Source organism: Pituophis catenifer, unplaced genomic scaffold (assembly GCF_029215685.1).
Source record: "Pituophis catenifer annectens isolate HBS135680 unplaced genomic scaffold, rPitCat1.0.hap2 SCAF_1, whole genome shotgun sequence".
NCBI classification, from domain to species: domain Eukaryota; kingdom Metazoa; phylum Chordata; class Lepidosauria; order Squamata; family Colubridae; genus Pituophis; species Pituophis catenifer.
In genome coordinates, this window is record NW_027256881.1 from 8131661 (window position 1) to 8150520 (window position 18860).

Genomic DNA, 18860 nt, shown 5'->3' on the forward strand with positions numbered 1-18860 from the left:
TGAGAAACCTTCTTTCCCTGCAGCAGACTTTCTGCCATTCCTTTGAGTGTAACTCCTTAAGACTGAGAAGCCAACAAAGGTCAGTCATCTTTCAATTCAGATTCTCATCTAGAGAGCCTAGCTGGCATTGAGTAGCATGAGAATGCTTGGGGCAAAACTTTAGTTGAATTCTTAAGTGTTGGAGCATTTACAACTTCTGGAGGCAAGTTGTTCCACTGATCAATTGTTCTCACTGTCAGGAAATTTCTCCTTAGTTCTAGGTTGGATCTCTCCTTGATTAGTTTCCATTAATTGCTTCTTGTCCTGCCATCAGGTACTTCAGATAAATTGTCCTACCCTACTTTTGACAGCTTCTCAAATATTGGAAGACTGCTATGATGTCACCCCTAGTCCTATTTGTTAGACTGCACACAGCCAGATCCTGCAACTGTTCATCGAATGTTTTAGCCTCCAGCCCTCTAATAATCTTTGTTGCTCTTCCCTCAACATCTTTTTTATATCATGGTGACCAGAACTGTATGCAGTATTCCAAGCGTGATCTTATCAAAGCAATATATAGAAGTACTAATATTTCACATGATCTTGATCCTATCAGGTTGGTCCCGTGACCAATCCATTTTACGACCCTCATGACTTACAATTGTGATGGACAAGCTCCATTACATTCATAAGTTGAGCATTACCGTGTCTTGGAGAACTTCAGAACATCCCAGTCTAGTCAATTAGTTCCCAGCTGTTTTTTGATGGAGTGCCATCTTTTCTCCCTCACTTTATCATCTTCCTCAGCTGTAGAATTTAATGGGAGCTGCCTGGTTTTATATTTTTCAGAGCTAGCCCTGTGTGGCCTATGTTTTTGTCAATATTTATTGACTGCCGTTTACCACTGGCCATCTGCTGCAAACATTGTGCCATTAAATTTCATTCCAGTTCTTTGATTAAAGTTAATCCTAGTGGGGCTGGTAATTAACCAAAAAACCCACTCCTGTCATTCGGCAAACAGAGATGTGTCTTCAGGCAGCAGTTGTCAGTATGGGTCAGAGTTGTGGTACAGTAAATAGATGTACAGAGGTATCTTCTGTCCATCAAGTGGAGGGCAATGGCACCATCTACTCTTTCACCCCAAGCGCCCAAATATCTTAAGATGCCCCTGTAGGAAGAAAAATCCAGCCTGCTTCAAAGCTGGGAAAAAGACATTGGAAATAAAATGGAGGCTGGCTGGTTGGAAAGAAAGTCTCTGTTTATTTGGTATCCAGAAACTTCAGTGACAGCATCATGTTTCTGGGGTGGCTGAAAAAATGGCCGGGTGTGTGGATGGATCTTTAGAGGGTTCTGGGGTTTTGTGATTGAGTTGCTCCAGGTGGTTGTGCAATGTAGTGAGCTTTGTGTCTTTTACTATTTCAATGATGGTAGGTTAATTCTATGATGTCCTAAAGGTCATGTCCTGTCCTTAGAATTTGGGTGGGGGAATGTAAATTCTTAATCCCATCAGCTCCAGCCTGGGGGAGTTGGGCTGAAGGCGGTTTGTTTATGAATAGGCTAGCCTAGATTTCTTAATGGGCACAAAATATAAAGACCCCTTTAGAACCCTAAAAACTTCAGGCTTCTGCTTAAGGCAGCTTGAGTTTTCCTGTAGCAGGAATACTGGAGCTGCTTTCTGCCTTTAAGAGCATGTTTTTCCATTTCTCCTTTGGGGAAGTATTTTAGTATTCCCCAAAATATTTCATTCTCTAGGAGGGGGGGCTTCCCACACCATATTGATACTTTTTCTGAGACTACTAATTGGATTCATTTATTTTATTTTCTAAATAAATGTATATGTTGCCCATCTGCTAGAAGGAATTCTGGGCAAACTAGCAAAAATATTAAGCAAACACAATATAATTAGAACAAAGAACTCACAGACTTGCCGTTTGGGAAACCCTGGTCTAGTATATTTTATATGGAGTATTTTTTTTCTAGTTTCATCTTGATTTTATCCACATTATCTCAGTTCAGACTTAGTTTGCATATTATGCATTCCTAGTTTCCTAGTATGATTTTGATTGCTTATTTAGTATCCTATGACTATCACAAAGTGTTGTATCTTATGATTCTTGATGAATGCATTTTATATGTACACTGAGAGCATATGCACCGAAGACAAATTCCTTGTGTGTCCAATCACACTTGGCCATTAAAGAATATTCTATTCTATTCTATTCTATTCTATTCTATTCTATTCTATTCTATTCTATTCTATTCTATTCTATTCCATTCCATTCCATTCCATTCCATTCCATTCCATTCCATTCCATTCCATTCCATTATTATAGCATTTACTTTATTATTTCGATTCTTAGCATCAACTTTAGCAGTTTTGACTATTTTCCTCTTTATCATGTGATTCCTCATGGCTGGCTGGGAATTCTAGGAGTTGGAAGTCTACACAGCGTAAAGTTATTGAGGTTGAGAAACACAGGTCTATGCTGTTGTTTGGCCATTATGTAGTTTCAGTTTCAAGTTGCAGTTTAGTGTCACACATGTTATGGATGCCAGGTAGCATTTGACATCCTATGACAGTCATCAAGATCCTGACAGGCATCCCAGAACCGGTAGGTACCCATGGTTTCAGCATCATTTTTGACTTCAGATATTTTTGGAGACTAAAATGGTTGTTGCAATCTTCATCATAGAAAGGGGACTACAATTTTGACTGTCACAAATGGTCGTAAGTCAAGGACTACCCTGTTTCCCCAAAAATAAGACATCCCCTGATAATAAGTCCAATCGGACTTTTGAGCGCATGCGCTAAAATAAGCCTTCCCCTGAAAATAAGCCCTCCCTGAAAATATTTAAACGCAGAGCTGGAAATCAGGTAAGAAAGCAAGAGGAGCCCCATCTTGCTCCACGCGACCCAAAATAATAAGATCTCCCCGAAAATAAGGCCAAGTGCTTATTTCGGGATTCAAAAAAATATAAGACAGTCTTATTTTCGGGGAAACACGGTACTTGTACTGGTATCAGAGGGAACTCTATGGAGCCATTTTGGGTTTAGAAGAGGAGGAGGAGTTCATTATAGATAAAACAATGAGATATATTTGCATCTGCCTCAGAAAGTAAGCAACTATGTTTTTTTCTCTTTGGAGCCTTAGTTTCCAACTTCAGTACGAGAGCCAGAGATCAGGGATTCTTCATGTCTGAACTTGTGGAAAATTTGGAGGAATCCTTTGGGCTGAGCAACACTATATAAAATACTTCCCTCGAAATAAATTTCTCTTCTTTAATCACCTCTGTTATTGCTTAATACCTTGATACATGTAGTCCTCGACTTACAACAGCTCATTTAGTGACAGTTTAAAGTTAACAACGGCACTGAAAAATATGACTTATGACCGTTTTTCACAGTGATGACCTTTGCAGGGTTCCCAGGATCACATGATCAAAATTCAGACGCTTGGCAAATGGGTCCCAAGGTCATGTGATCAGCTTTTGTCACCTTCTGACCAGCGAAGTCAATGGAGAAGCCAGATTGATTTAACAATCGGATTACTTACTAACTGATCAACTTTGGTGATTCGCTTAACAACTGTGACCAGAAAGGTCGTAAAATGGGCAAAACTCACTTAACAACTGTCTTGCTCAGAAATTTTGGGCTCCATTGTGGTCAGAAGTCGAGGACTACTTGTAATTAAGAGGAGCATTTCTAATTTGGTTAGGACAGGGATCTCCAACTTGGCAACTTTAAGCCTTGTAGACTTCAACTCCCAGAATTCCTCAGCCAGCAAAGCAAAGCTGGCTGAGGAACTCTGGGAGTTGAAGTCTACAAGGCTTAAAGTTACCAAGATTGGAGACCCCTGGGTTAGGCTGGTTAGGCCCCACCCCAAACAAAAATATTACTAGATAAACACAGCTAAATTAGGCCACATTAGGTTTGCATCCTAAAGAGTCCCAATCTTTTTCTGTGATATATTTCTGAGGTAAACTGTTTTGGAAGGAGAAAGATTTTCTGCCTTTTTTTAAAGCAAAAAACCCCTCACCTATCTTTCCCCACGGATCGTGGTTTTTCTGTTGCTTTATTATTATTTTTTTAAGCTGCCAAAATGCCAGCTTGTTTGCTTAGAAATTGCTTGCTCTAATTGGCAGGCCAGACAGACCTTTGTGGTTAGATCAGTCTGGAAAAGAAATGAAATTTATTTTATAACATTCTTTTCAGGAAGGGTGCAGAAATTTGTAGGGTAGACTGGGAACCAGGCTGTCTCTAAGATTTCCGTGCCCTTCCGTGCTGTGCATCTCTTTTTTGCTATTGCATTTTTTTTTAAAAAAAATGTAATTGCAGATCAACCAAAGTTGTTCATACATGGAATATTCTGTGGGTGTTAGGCACAAAGAGAGACATACAATTCAATTCAGTTGATAGCTTCAGAATTTAATACTTGGGCATATAAACGGTGAGATCAAAGAGGAGAAGGAGCTAAATTCAGCCGTCAGTAATTTAACAAATGAATTATATGTCAGATGTCTTTATCAACATTGCAGAGTCACAAACATTTCTCATTTCTGGTAATCTAGAGAGGTGATTCATAAGCTTTCATGTTTCCGAGAGCTCATTTTACACGATCTGAATTGTGTTGGAATAATTGATGCCAATTCCCAGAGAGACTGATGGATGACTATTACGTTCACAAAGGCTGCAACTGTTGGAATCACAATTTTGAATTTGAACTAAACGTCCTTGCTTTAGAGTTCAGTATTATGGGTCCTTCCTTGTACACAACTGACTACGCTCACACATTAAACACAACCATATCAATTAAAGAAGGGATACACTTCCATTTTCCCAAATTCAGCTTGGCAAGTGTTAACTTGGCTTATGTTTTTAATGGTTTGCTGTGCTGTGTAAGAGCCTTGGTACTCTCTGAGTTTGTTTCCTTGCAGACGTTTCATTACCCAGCTAGGCAACATCATCAGTGCTGATATCTGCAAGAACCATCTTCAAGAAAACAATCAAGTTCAGAGAGCCCCAAGGCCCCCTCAGTTCAACCCTGAACTACAAATATTCTGTGTTCTGTGTAAATTCCAGCACTTTTCCTTAATTTGTCATTCATTTTAATGTATGCTGATTAGTGTACATTCAAAGTGACAATAAAGTTATTTTAAGTTCTGAGTTTCTTGTCTAAAATAGCATAGACTTTCCTGTCAGAAAGGGGGTTGGACTAGATTGGGGTCTCCAACCTTGGCAACTTTAAGCCTGGAGGACTTCAACTCCCAGAATTGGCTGGGGAATTCTGGGAGTTGAAATCCTCCAGACTTAAAAGTTGCCAAGGTTGGAGACCCCCGGACTCCAAGGTCTCTTCCAACTCGGTTATTTAAATATGTGTTTTTGTTACAAGAGACTATGGCTCACTGGCCCTGTATTCTGTTTTTTTTTTTCTGCCAGGAATGGTAGAAATTTGCCTTCTCCACATGCTGAAGCGTCGGGCATCCGGCTTCTTGCGGACGGACAAGATCGCTGCACTTTTCACCAAGGTTGGCAAGACGTATGACGTGGCCAGTGAGATATGCAGGAAGGTGCAGGAGTTGCTGCAACAAGCTGAAGGCAGGTGAGGGTGACGTTCATTTTTTGTGTGTGTTTCCTAGTGGCCAGTCAGATGCCTCAGGCTACTCAACAGTAGGAGATGGAACATCCCATTCTTCGGTGGCACAACTGGAAGAGATAATTATGCATCTTGCACTCTGCAGCCACCATGATTATTTTTAATGATTCCAGGATCAGAGCATAGTGGATAGGGCCCATCATGCTTCTTTGGTATAAGAGAATATAATAGAATAACAGAGTTGGAAGGGACCTTGGAGGTCTTCTAGTCCAACCCACCTGCTCAGACAGGAAACCTTATACCATTTCAGACAAATGGTTATCCAGTCTCTTCTTTAAAATGTCTGGTATTGGAATACCCACAACTTCTAGAGGCAAGTTGTTCCACTGATTAATTGTTCTCACTGTCAGGACATTTTTCCTTAGTTCTAGGTTGGTTCTGTCCTTGATTGATTTTATCCAGGCCACAGCCTCTTTGTCCCAGTGCCCTGGTATCTAACCAAGTAGGATTAGAGAAATGAAAGATTGTTCTCCTGGCATTGTGAGATTCCTGGGAAAGGCACAGTTAGGGAAGAGAAAATCATCTGACCACTATTAATGCAATACGAGTAGTCCTCGACATACGACCTTCATGGAGCCTGTCCATTAGGGTCATACATTGTAGCGATCACAAAATTATGCCTTTTTTTTTTTTTTTTTTTGCAGCAATTGTTAGTTAAACATTGTGGTCATTAAGCAAACACTGCAGACATTAAGCAAACCAAAACCAACCCCACAATTTTGCCAAAAACAGGAAGGAAGTGCTGGTTTTTGGCGAAATCATTTTAAGACCCAGTCATGTGACCACAGACACGGGAAACTGCTGTAAATGCGGCTATTTTGCTGAGTGCCCGAAATTCAGTCATGTGACCGTGGAGAGGGTCTTACCATCAGAACTCTGAATTTAGGTAGTAAGTCTCCTTTTTCAGATCAGTCATAACTTCGAACAGTTGTTAAGCAACTGGTGATAAGTCAAGGACTACCTGTGTAATGCTGCCCAGTTGTTTTCTCTTTCTACCGTGCCTCCTAAAGCTCATGGTGCTTTAGATTAACTTCATAGAGAGAAGTTAATCTTCTCTCTATATCTTCCAGAGACTTAGAATCAACCTTGGACACAAAGTAGATTTCTAATCTCTATTAATTTTGCTCTGAGGGAGATGACCAGTTTCCAGATTTGGTAATTAAATAAATACATTTAGCCCAAACTAACACAAATAATGCATTAGATCAGCAGATTAATTGTGGTGCCTTTCCTTAAGCCCGCATCAAATCCTTTAGTTGTGAACGTGTGAGAGGTTGGAAAAGATTGCTCTGGATGTATGTTTTTCAAACTTGGCAGCTTTCCTTTTCTCCCCAATTTAGCAAAATAAAAAATAAAAAAATCCCTTGGGGAATCATATTGACTTTATTCACTTCTGTGTCTCTTAAGTTGAGATCCCAAGTTATATCTGTGCACATTCAACCCACAAAGAGCTTCAAAAGAGAACTTGTCCCTTTCTTCTTTTCCTTTGCAGATCATCTGTAAGCAACGGGGAGAATGTAGGCAGGTGGTTCGGCTTTCCGACTGTGTTTCCGTCTCTGTTCAGGTCACTAGTTTATATTAAGTGAGAAATTCAGATGTAGTAGAGAAAAATAAGATCCCCTTTTCCTCTTTTTGACTGGGTAATTCGAAGAGGGAGAAAATGATTTCCCAGGCATTTTCTTTTTGTTTTCCTGTTCCCCCCAAATTTCCATTTTTAACTACCATAGTTTGCCCATGGCCATTTGGGTGGTCAGGAAACATTTTGGAAAAATATGGAACCCCTCCCCCCACTTAGTGACATTTCAGCATTTAAGCAGCTGATCGAGTTGGCTGCAAAAGGAGTTGGTTGAACTGGCAAGCAACGTCACTGCCTTTGCCAATGAAACCGCTAGATTTTTTGGCTGCTCTTCCCTCTTAAACTCGGTTTTCCAACACTTTGTGGCTGGATTTTACATAGCAATTGCCAAAGATGGAGACAATTCATGATGAAGAGAGACAAAATAAAACATTTACTTAGGCTGCCCTGCCTCGCAGATTTTCTTCTGGAAGACAGGCATAATTGGAGCCACAGAGGCAACCTCTCATTATATATGGTGCAAAAGAGAATTGCATATTTTCTTGTGTGTCTTATAGATAGATAGATAGATAGATAGATAGATAGATAGATAGATAGATAGATAGATATAGATATAGATATAGATATAGATATAGATATAGATATAGATATCTCCTGAGTCTTTGAATTGATATTGCAACCAAGCAACAAAAAAGTCTTCGAGAAGGTGCAAAAATATGCAATATAACCCTGAGATGTAAAAAAAAAAAAAAATCAGCATCATGAAGGATTAGAAACTTGTGTGCCGTCTTAACCCCATAAAAGAATCAGAGACTGAAGTCAATTTTCATAGCCAGCCTGGCATTCATATATAACTTGCTTGCAGGGGAATATACCAGCCAAATGAAATAGTACCGTATTTTCCGGCGTATAAGACGACTGGGCGTATAAGACGACCCCCAACTTTTCCTGTTAAAATATAGGGTTTGGGCTATACTCGCCATATAAGACTGCCCCTCTTCCAATGCACACCAAATAAAAATTAAAAAACATCAACTGGCTCACCTACAATGTAAAAGCAGCGGTGCTAGACCCAAAATGGCCCCTGCAACAAGCAGGAACCTCACACAGCCACAAAAAGCCCCCCAAAAAAACTTTCACACTCTAAACACACACAACACAACACAACTGGCTCACCCACAATGTAAAAGCAGCTGTGCTAGACCCAAAATGGCCCCTGCAACAAGCAGGAACCTCACACAGCCACAAAAAGCCCCCCAAAAAACTACTTTCACACTTTACACACACACAACACAACACAACACAACACAACACAACTGGCTCACCCACAATGTAAAAGCAGCTGTGCTAGACCCAAAATGGCCCCTGCAACAAGCAGGAACCTCACACAGCCACAAAAAGTCCAAAAAACCAACTTTCACACTTTACACACACAAAATTCCACATACAGCTTTGTGAGATTTTGTGTGTTTGTGTAGTTGGAGTGAAACACTACAGAAACACACTAAATCTCAGAAAGCTGCACAAATATTGTTTTATTTTATTTTATTTTTATATGAAAGCTAAATTTAAAACTTCCTAAACTTTAAATGGCTAGGTCTAAAAAAGAACAACTAAAAAAACCTCAATTGACTCTTTTTTTTAAAGCTCCCAAAGGGGAAAAAAACTTACCCAATAGAACAGGGGTCTCCAACCTTGGCAACTTTAAGACTTGTAGACTTCAACTCCCAGAATTCCTCAGCCAGCTTTGCTTTGCTGGCTGAGGAATTCTGGGAGTTGAAGTCCACAACTAACTCCTTGCTTGATTGCAGGCAGGGAGTTGCTTGCTTGCCTGAATAGATTCAGGCAAGCAAAGCAAGGCAAGCGTTGGGACTAGCAGCTGAGGTAAGCAAGCTGGAGGGGGAAAACTTTTTCCCTTTTACATGGCTCTGGCCATCCCAGCTGAGTTGCAGCGAACTCAGCTGGGATGGGATCGACCGTCAGAACTGGGACCGTCAGAGCCATGGTTCTGGCGATCCCAGCTGAGTTGCAGGGAACTCAGCTGGGATCGTCAGAGCTGGGATCCTCAGAGTAAAAGGTAAAAAACTTTTTTCCTTTTACGTGGTTTCTGGCGATCCCAGCTGAGTTGCAGGAAACTCAGCTGGGATCGTCAGAGCTGGGATGGTCAGAGTAAAAGGGAAAAAACTTTTTTCCTTTTACGTGGTTTCTGGCGATCCCAGCTGAGCTGCAGGGAACTCAGCTGGGATCCTCAGAGTAAAAGGTAAAAAACTTTTTTCCTTTTACGTGGTTTCTGGCGATCCCAGCTGAGTTGCAGGAAACTCAGCTGGGATCGTCAGAGCTGGGATGGTCAGAGTAAAAGGGAAAAAACTTTTTTCCTTTTACGTGGTTTCTGGCGATCCCAGCTGAGTTGCAGGAAACTCAGCTGGGATCGTCAGAGCTGGGATGGTCAGAGTAAAAGGGAAAAAACTTTTTTCCTTTTACGTGGTTTCTGGCGATCCCAGCTGAGTTGCAGGGAACTCAGCTGGGATCGTCAGAGCTGGGATGGTCAGAGTAAAAGGGAAAAAACTTTTTTCCTTTTACGTGGTTTCTGGCGATCCCAGCTGAGTTGCAGGGAACTCAGCTGGGATCGTCAGAGCTGGGATCGCCAGAGCCATTTAAGGCTCGTCAGAGCCTTTCGGGCTGGTCTGCCTGGTTACAGGAGAACGACACCCGGCGTATAAGACGACCCCCGACTTTTGAGAAGATTTTCATGTGTTAAAAAGTCGTCTTATACGCCGGAAAATACGGTACTAAATGGTCATGAAATGCTTTACAGGTAGTCCTCGACTTACAATCATTTGTTCAGCGACCATTTGTGGCAACTTGAAAGCTTTGCAAGTTGACACTATATCTAAATCACTATATTTCCTTTGAAGTTTGGATTATGGCTCATGAATTAATTAGGGCATCTTTCGGAAACTTGACAATTTGAAGTTACAAAAGCATTGGGGAAAAAAATTATTTACAACTGGTCCTTGCACTTAATGACTGTCGCTGCATCTCCATACCCGCATGGACAAAATTGAGGTTCTTGGCAACCAACATGTATGTACAAGAAGTTGCAGCATCCTGGGGTCATGTGATTGCCATCTGAGACTTTTCCAGCCAGTTTCCAATAAACAAAAGCCAATGGGGGGGGGGAGGGAGATGGATTTAATTAATGATAGTGTGATTCACTTAACAACCATGGCAAAAAGGCTCATAAAAATGGACATGACTCACTTAACAACTATCTTGCTTAGCAATGGAAATTCTTGTCCAATTGTGGTCGTAAGCTGAGGACTACCTGTATGTTATGAAAAGTCTCTTTAATGCTAGTTTCAGAGAGTTTCTTCCCTTCCTCTTTCCCAACCCCTTCAAACTGGCTAATTCTTATAAGTAACCTCTTTGTCTTTTCCCATCATGATATTAAAACCTCTCGAAGCATCCCAGGAACTTTCGTTTGTCCAAATGGCCCTGAGCCAAGAAAACAAACCATGACAGCAACAACCAGCAGAGAGTTTGTTAAGTTATTGCCTCTGCTCACTTTCAGCCAGCAAAGGGGTTAACCGCACAGGAATGAAGTCTGCTCAGTGGGTCTTATTTAGCAGATGCAACATTATTCCACGAGTTTTATTTATTTATATTCCGCCTTTACAATTATTTATCCATAACTCAAGGCACCAAACACATCCTCCTCCAATCTTCTGCATAACGCAGAACCCTGTGAGATGGGTTCAGCTCTGAGAGAGGGAATGAGCCAAAGTCACCCTGTCGGCTTTCACGCCTAGCGTGGGACTAGAACTCACGGTTTCTTGATGATTGGCTTAAAAGCTCACCCAGTCGGCTTTCATGCCTAGGGCGGGACTAGAACTCCCAGTTTCCTGGTGATTCACTCAAAGTCACCCAGTCGGCTTTCATGCCTAGGTGGGACTAGAACTCACAGTTTTCTGATGATTGGCTCAGAATCATCCAGTCGGCTTTCATGCCAAGACAGAATTAGAATTTTCCTGGTGATTGGCCCAAAATAATCAAGCTGCTTTCATGCTCAGGGCGGGACTAGAATTCATAGTTTCCTGGTGATTGGCTTAAAATCATCCATCTGGCTTTCATGCCTAGGGTGGGATGGTCTCCTGAAGTCTGCACATCTTAAAGTTGCTAAGGTTGAGTAACACTGTTCTAGGTAGTTAATAATACCATGGAAAAATTCAAATGAAATAGAAATCAATAATATTGGAGCTTTATGGTGATTGAGACTGGGGCATCAGTGCTCTGCCATTGTACATCTTGCAAATACAACCTTTGATGTGGATTCTGCTTTTTTTTCTCTACTCCCCAAAACAGAAAATACCAGCCGGCTGGCCAAGAATCCCTGAAGAGACAAGCTTCAACCACCAACAAACCCTCTTCTTTATCCCCGCAAGCCATTAAGCACATCTGGGTGCGCACCGCCCTGATCGAGAGGGTGCTTGATAAAATTGTGCAATACCTTGTGGATAACAATAGGTAAGAAGAGTGCCAAGGTTTGCTTGGGTTATTATTTTTTGTTGTTCATTTTGTTCAAGGGAGGGTATATGCAGTCCACTTTTCAGAGCGCTGAGTTGTGGATGTTAACATTAGGGCATGTCCCTGCGTACAAGGTTTTTACATACTTCCATCCTGCTTTTGGGTGGTGTGGGGAGATTCTCTATTTTTGCAGAGTGTTATGTCCTATATGGTGTTTTTACTTATATTGCTCACTAGGAGGCAGTATGTGACTAATTTCCTCCTATATTGGGACTCATCGGACATACAGGTAATAGCAATAGCACTCAGACTTACCGTATTTTTCGGAGTATAAGACGCACCGGAGTATAAGACATAGCTTAGTTTTTGGGGAGGAAAATAGGGGGGGGGGAAATCTGCCTACCAGGTATTCATCTGGCTAGTGTCCTTAGTCTGGTCAGCTTCAGCACATTAGTTTGCTGTTTTTTATTTACTGCTTGGGGATAAAAAACAACTTCTAAAGCACAACTGATCTTTGGAGAGAAGCAATGAGAAAAGCAGGCAAACCACGGAGATTGCTTCACTCGCTAGCGCCTTGTTAGGGCTGAAAAAAAACTTCGAGTCGGAGACAAAGTGTAACACTGCTAGCACCTCCTTAGGGCTGAGAATAAACTTCATAGCTGAGAGTTGGAGGGAGCAGGCAAAGCGCTAGCGTGTTAGGGCTGAAAAAAAGCTTCAAAAAAACCTACATTTGGAGTATAAGGTGCATCCAAATTTTCAGCCTCTTTTAGGAGGAAAAAAAGTGTGTCTTCTACTCCGAAAAATATGGTATATACCGCTTATATACCGCTTTACAGCCTTCTCTAAGTGGTTTACAGAATCAGTATCTTGCCCCCAACAACCTGGGTCCTCGTTTTACTGACCTCGGAAGGATGGGAGGCTGAGCCAACCTTGAGCTGGTCAGGATTGAAGGCATTGAACTCCTGACAGTCGGCAGAATTAGCCTGCTATAGCAGTAACACTCAGACTTATATACCACTTCATAGTACTTTACAACCCTCTCTAAGCGATTTACAGAGTCAGCATATTGCCCCCAAACAATCTGAGATCCTCGACTTACCACCATAACTGAGCCTGGAATTATGGTTGCAAATTGTTAAACAGGTCACCAGGTGACTGGACCCAATTTTATGACCTTTTCTGCAGCACTGTGGTCATTAAGCAAACACAGCAGTCATTGAAACAATGACTTTATCCAGTCAGTGTTTTTTGCCAGAAACTGAAAGTAAACACCAGAAACTGGCTCAAAACACCAAAAATTGTAGTCACACGACCTTGGGACAAGAGTTATAAACGCCAGCCTGTTGCCAACTACCCAAAATGAAATCACACAACGGCGGGTTATAATGCATGCAGCCGTTGGAACTCCAGAACTGGATCATAAGTACAGGTAGTCCTCGACTTACGACCACAATTGAGCCAAATTTATGTTGCTAAGTGGAAACATTTAATTGAATTTTGCCCCATTTTACCACTTTTCTTGCCACAATTGTTAAATGAATCACTGCGGTTGTTAAATTAGAAACAACATTGTTAAGTGAATCTGGCTTCCCCATTGACTTTGCTTGTCAGAAAGTCGCAAAAGGGGATCACAGGACCCCGGGAAACCTACAACCGTCATAAATGTGAATCAGTTGCCAAGCATCTGAATTTTGATCACCTGATCTTGGGGATGCTGCAATGGTCATATGCGTGAAAAACGATCGTAAGTCACCTTTTTCAGTGCTGTTGTAACTTTGAATGGTCACTAAATGAACTGTTGTAAATGGAGGACCGCCTGTACCTTTTGAGGGATTCGTCATAACTTTGAACAAGTCCCTAAGTGATTGGTTGTTAAGTGAGGACTACCTATAGCAAGGGAGGGAAGGGATCTTTGTCAATCCATAGCAGTCCCCATGGACCTGGGTTTGATTTCTGCCTAAGGAGGCCTGAACAGGTAATTCCTGTCTTTTCTTGGAAATGGGTGGGATTGTTCACTTCAACAGACCTGATTGCAGATGCTGATGGATCTCTCGCCCCATCTATAGGTGAAACAGTGCTACTTCTCCCCTTTAAGATTGCATGTCTTCCTAAGAACACAGGAAATCATCTTTTTTAGGGACTTGGAGGTTAGACTGAGATGTTGTGCTAAGAATTCATTTGGCATGCTTTATATATGAAGCCAAGGGGACGCGGTGGCTCAGTGGCTAAGACACTGTGCTTGTCGATCGAAAGGTTGGCAGTTCAGTAGTTCGAATCCGTAGTGCCGCATAACGGGGTGAGCTCCCGTTACTTGTCCCAGCTTCTGCCAACCTAGCAGTTTGAAAGCACGTAAAAAATGCAAGTAGAAAAATAGGGACCACCTTTGGTGGGAAGGTAACAGCGTTCCGTGCGCCTTTGGCGTTTAGTCATGCTGGCCATATGACCACGGAGACGTCTTCGGACAGCGTTGGCTCTTCGGCTTTGAAACAGAGATGAGCACCGCCCCCTAGAGTCGGGAATGACCAGCACATATGTGCAAAGAGAACCTTTACCTTAATATATAAAGCCAGCCATAGTGGTACATTAGGGGTTCAAAAAAAGTAGGGAGTCTAGCTGAAATTTGTCCATCTAACTTCTGCCGCGCAACAAAGATGATTAAGGGCTAAAACATATGAAGAACCATTGCAGGAACTGGGAATGTCTAGTCTAGTGAAAAGAAGGACTAGGGGAGACATGATAGCAGTGTTCCAATATCTCAGGGGCTGCCCCAAAGAAGAGGGAGTCAAACTATTCTCCAAAGCACCTGACGGAAGGACAAGAAGCAATGGATGGAAACTAGTCAAGGAGAGACCCAATCTAGTCCTAAGGAGAAATCTCCTGATAGTTAGAACAATTAACCAATAGAACAGCTTGCGTTCAGAAGTTATGGGTGCTCCATCACTGGAAGTTTTAAAGAAAAGATTGGAGAGCCATTTATCCGGAATGATATAGAGCAGGGGTGTCAAACTCAAGGCCCAGGGGCCAGATCCAGCCCGCAGGGTACTTAGATCTGGGCCGCGGGGCCACCCTGGAAACAGCAAAGGACCGGCCTGTGGTGCTTCTGCCAGTGAAAATAGGTTCCTGAGCTCCATTTTCAGCCGCCGCAGTCTCCCGCAACCCTCTGCCAGTGAAAACGGAGCTCGGGAGGGCCATATCCTGAGCTCTGTTTTCGCTGGCAGAGGGTTGTGGGAGGCCGTGGCAGCTGAAAATGGAGCTTGGGAACCTGTTTTCGCTGGCAGAGCGCTGGGGCCACTACAGCCCCCCCCCCCAACAGTAGTGACGTCGAGCTGGCCATGCCCCTCCTGTCCCACCCCTCTGAGGTCAAACACAAGCCTGATGCGGCCCTCAATGAAATCAAGTTTGACCCCCCTGATATTCTGTTAGGTATTCTGTTAGGGACCAGGGTGTTGGACTACAAGATCTCCAAGGTCCTTCCCAGCTCTGTTATTCTGTTATCCTCTTGTCATCAGCTGAAGCTTTTCACAGACTCAAGATGTTCCCACCACTTGCTCTGTGGTTAAGGAATAGCTCTTTCCATCCCTTTGATTCCTTTAGCCTCAGTGGTTTGCTATCCCCTTAGCTACTATTTTATTTATTTTCTGTTGTACTTTTTTATTGCATTTATACCGGAGTTCAAAGCAGCATCTGTAAGGGGGGAATTCTGGGAGTTGAAGACCTTTTTCAAGTTGCTGAGATTTAAAACGCTGGTTTAGAAACTTTAGATTTAGAAGAAGATTGAAGACCTGCATATATCACTAAGCAACATTTTTATGATATGATGATGTTATCCATTCAGTCCTGTCCCACTCTTGGTGATTCTAGAGTCAGGTCTCTCCACATCTTTTGATCTTTTATCCCAAAGTCTGCTTAGAAAGCTGAGTTCAATTTTTGATGGCAGTTGATCATCAGGTGTAAAAATAGAGAAAAGGATCCTCATAAGAGGAAAACTTTGACTGCATCTAAACTTAAGTGAGCATGTAGGTTGAAGAGGTTTTGATTTCCTATTGAACCTTTCCAGATGTTCCCCTTGCCACAACATTTCCAGATGTTCCTTTTCACACACATGCACATGGGAAATAAAATAAAAGAGGGAACAAGCCAGAATTATGGTCATTTTAACTTCTGTTCCATTCAAAATTTTGCCTTAAAATATTACCTCTACAAAATATATTGTGTTCACATTTTTCTTTTCTTTGTTTGAATTGATTGTGGGGATTGGTTTCTTCTAGCAAATATTATGAAAGAGAGGCATTATTGGCAGATCCAGTATTTGGACCCATCTTGGCCTGTCTTCTAGGTAAGTATCTTTCCTAAATGTTAATTCTATGCAATTTTGAAGAACTTGGTTCCCCATGTTGTTTTCCAAAGTTGTTTGCAAAAATTAAAATGTGAATCCCAAATATAATAGAGTTGCACCAAAGGAATTTGTGTTTGTCAATTGGTATGGTTAAGCTAACATTTCTAAGAGTCCCTTAAACTATTTTGTAAGATTGTGAAAGTTTCAGAATAAAAGATATTAGAAAGCTTTTGGAGAATATAAAATGGAACTGTTCAAGAGAAGGATTTAGACTCCTATATTCATTCACTGTATTCATTCACCATTTTCATACACTTTTTCCCGGAAATCCAAAGTTTTCGTAGAGGTCCTTGCAAATTTTATCTCCAACACAGATCTGTTAGATTGGACTTCAAGGTATTTTAATTGGCCCAGAGTCACCCAGTGAGCTTTGTGGTTGGATGGGATTTGAACATGAATCTCTCCAAACCAAGTCCAACACATTAATTGTTACATTACAGGTAGTCCTTGACTTACAACCATTCGTTTAGCAACTGTTTGAAATTACAATAGCGCTGAAAAAAAGTTACTTATGACCAATCTTCATACTTATGACTATTGTAGTGTTCCTATGGTCACGTGACCAGAGTGTAGGTGCTTGGCAACTGGCATATATTCACAATGATTGTGGTGTCCAGGAGTCATGTGATTTATATTTGCAACTATCCCAGCTGGCTTCTGACAAGCAAAGTCAATGGGAAAATCTGAATTCACCTAACAACTATAGGAATCCCTTAACAATTGTGGCAACAAAGTTTGTAAAATTGGGCAACTCTTAAAAATCATTTTAGCAGTTAGAAATTCCAATCCCTACTGTAGTCGTAAGTCAAGGACTACCTATACATTGTATTACACATTTAAACTACCGGCTACAGTTTCATCGTCCTCTTTTCCTCCCCCAGAACTTGGGTGCTTCACGTATCCTTCGGGACAGATCAGAGAAACATCTGGATTTGACATTTAGAAAAAACAGACGATCAATGTCTATTGTTTTCAGCATTTGGGTTTGAACCTAAATGCATCACTCCACTAAGTAGAGCCTAGTTTCAAGACTTGGAGGATGATTGGCAGAATCCGGGGTTGAATTATAGACCTGTGACTTGAAAATCAGCCAGCTTTCCCCCAGCATCATGCCCAGGGGGAGATAAAATCAGCTAGTATAGAATTTCAGACATTTTGTAGTTTTTATGTATGCCTCGCTTCCCAGCTGTTCACCGCTTTTACTATCCTGCTGCTGAACAAATTCATAGCTAGTGTTCAATCAATATTTTTATTTGAAAAGATGGGGGGGCATTTTGTTGTTGGCAGGATTCAGGATTGATCTAGTAGGGACCAAGATTGGGGGGGGGGGGAGATTCTTCCAGATACACAAGCAGTTCATTTTTGAAACAAAGTGACTGCTGTAAGAGACACAGGCCTGACCACCAAATATTTTGCTGAAATTTCCAGATCTAGTATTGAAACTTCTTCTTTGATCTAATGACAGGGCCAACTTGACCTTCCAACTCGGGAGGGAGACAAAATCTATTTATCATTTAAATCAGCATCTCTCCGTCTGTTCTGACCTAGGCTTCCTTAGAAAGTATACAACACTATCTTAGTCCTGCCAAACCTCTTTAATTCATAGGGCTTTGAATTATTGTCATTCCCAGTCCGAAAGGCTTCTCAGTCTTTCAGGGAAGTGTTTACAAACACCCACCTTATCTCCCTTGGAATGCTGCCAGAGAACTAATTGCCACACGCAGGGCAAGACCAAACTTAGCACAGAGTCAAACAGAACTTTTCCAAAGCTTTTACTGACCAGATGAACTTCCTGAAAAAAGCTCACGTCCCGTTTGCTTCTCTTTTATGTCTTATGGGAAGGGCCAATCATCTCCATGCCTTAATCCCAAGTCAACCCCGTTTTCTTAATTGTTCCTGTCTTCTGGCAGCTCTGCGCATGCGCACACTGGGAACAGGCTCCTGCTGTTCTTCTGCCTCACTGATGTCAGACTGTGGAGACTCTGGAGGCAGCAAAAAACTACCAGATGGCCTTGGCCCCCTCTCTGTCTCCGATGCAGAGCCCTCGTCTGAGCCTTCCCCAGACTCCAGAACTGGCCCACATTCCTCCCCAACCTCCTCACTGTCTGAATCTGCTGCCAGCTCTGTTGGCTGTTGGTGGGCCACAACACAGTCTTAGCAACTTTAAGATGTACGCACTTCAACTCTTAGAATTCCCGGGCCAGAATTCTGGAATTTAAAGTCCTTAACTGCCATGGTTGAGAAACACTGGTTTAAACGAACGAATGTTTACTTGAGGATTGGTCAGCCAACTTCAATTGTTAAGGCCTTTTGGGGAGGAAGAGAAGCATGTGACTCCATTTTCCATTTTCTCTGTCTGGCTTTCAGTTGGGCCTTGTGCTCTGGATTACACAAAGCTGAAAACGGCTGACCACTTCTGGACAGACCCCTCAGCAGACGAATTGGTCCAGAGGCATCGGATTCATGGAACCCATAATCGTCAAGACTCTCCTTCTAAACGGCCAGCCCTAGGAGTAGGTGATTTCTTTCTCCTTTAATATCCCTCAAGTCTTTTTTAAAAGTAATTTCGGAATACTTAGCAGGGGTGGGCTGCTGGGGGTTTGCAGGGGTTCAGGAGAACCTCTAGCTAAAATTCTGTGCAGTTGGGAGAACCCCCAAATCCTACTCCTGGCTGGCCAGGAGTCCCCTCACGGCCCATTTTGGATGCAGGTAAGTGCAGGGCATGTGCGGA

At 42.1% G+C, this 18860-nt stretch overlaps 1 protein-coding gene across 1 annotated transcript in view; it reads left to right on the top strand.

Annotated features, from left to right (window-relative positions):
* Nucleotides 1-18860, top strand: part of SGSM2 (small G protein signaling modulator 2) — a 116514-nt gene that overhangs the window by 41140 nt on the left and 56514 nt on the right. Inside the window, exons 2-5 of the mRNA XM_070945499.1 lie at nucleotides 5417-5579; nucleotides 11572-11733; nucleotides 16002-16069; nucleotides 18497-18642. Of these exons, the coding sequence (XP_070801600.1) occupies nucleotides 5417-5579; nucleotides 11572-11733; nucleotides 16002-16069; nucleotides 18497-18642 (539 nt within the window). The remainder of the gene's footprint in view (nucleotides 1-5416; nucleotides 5580-11571; nucleotides 11734-16001; nucleotides 16070-18496; nucleotides 18643-18860) is intronic.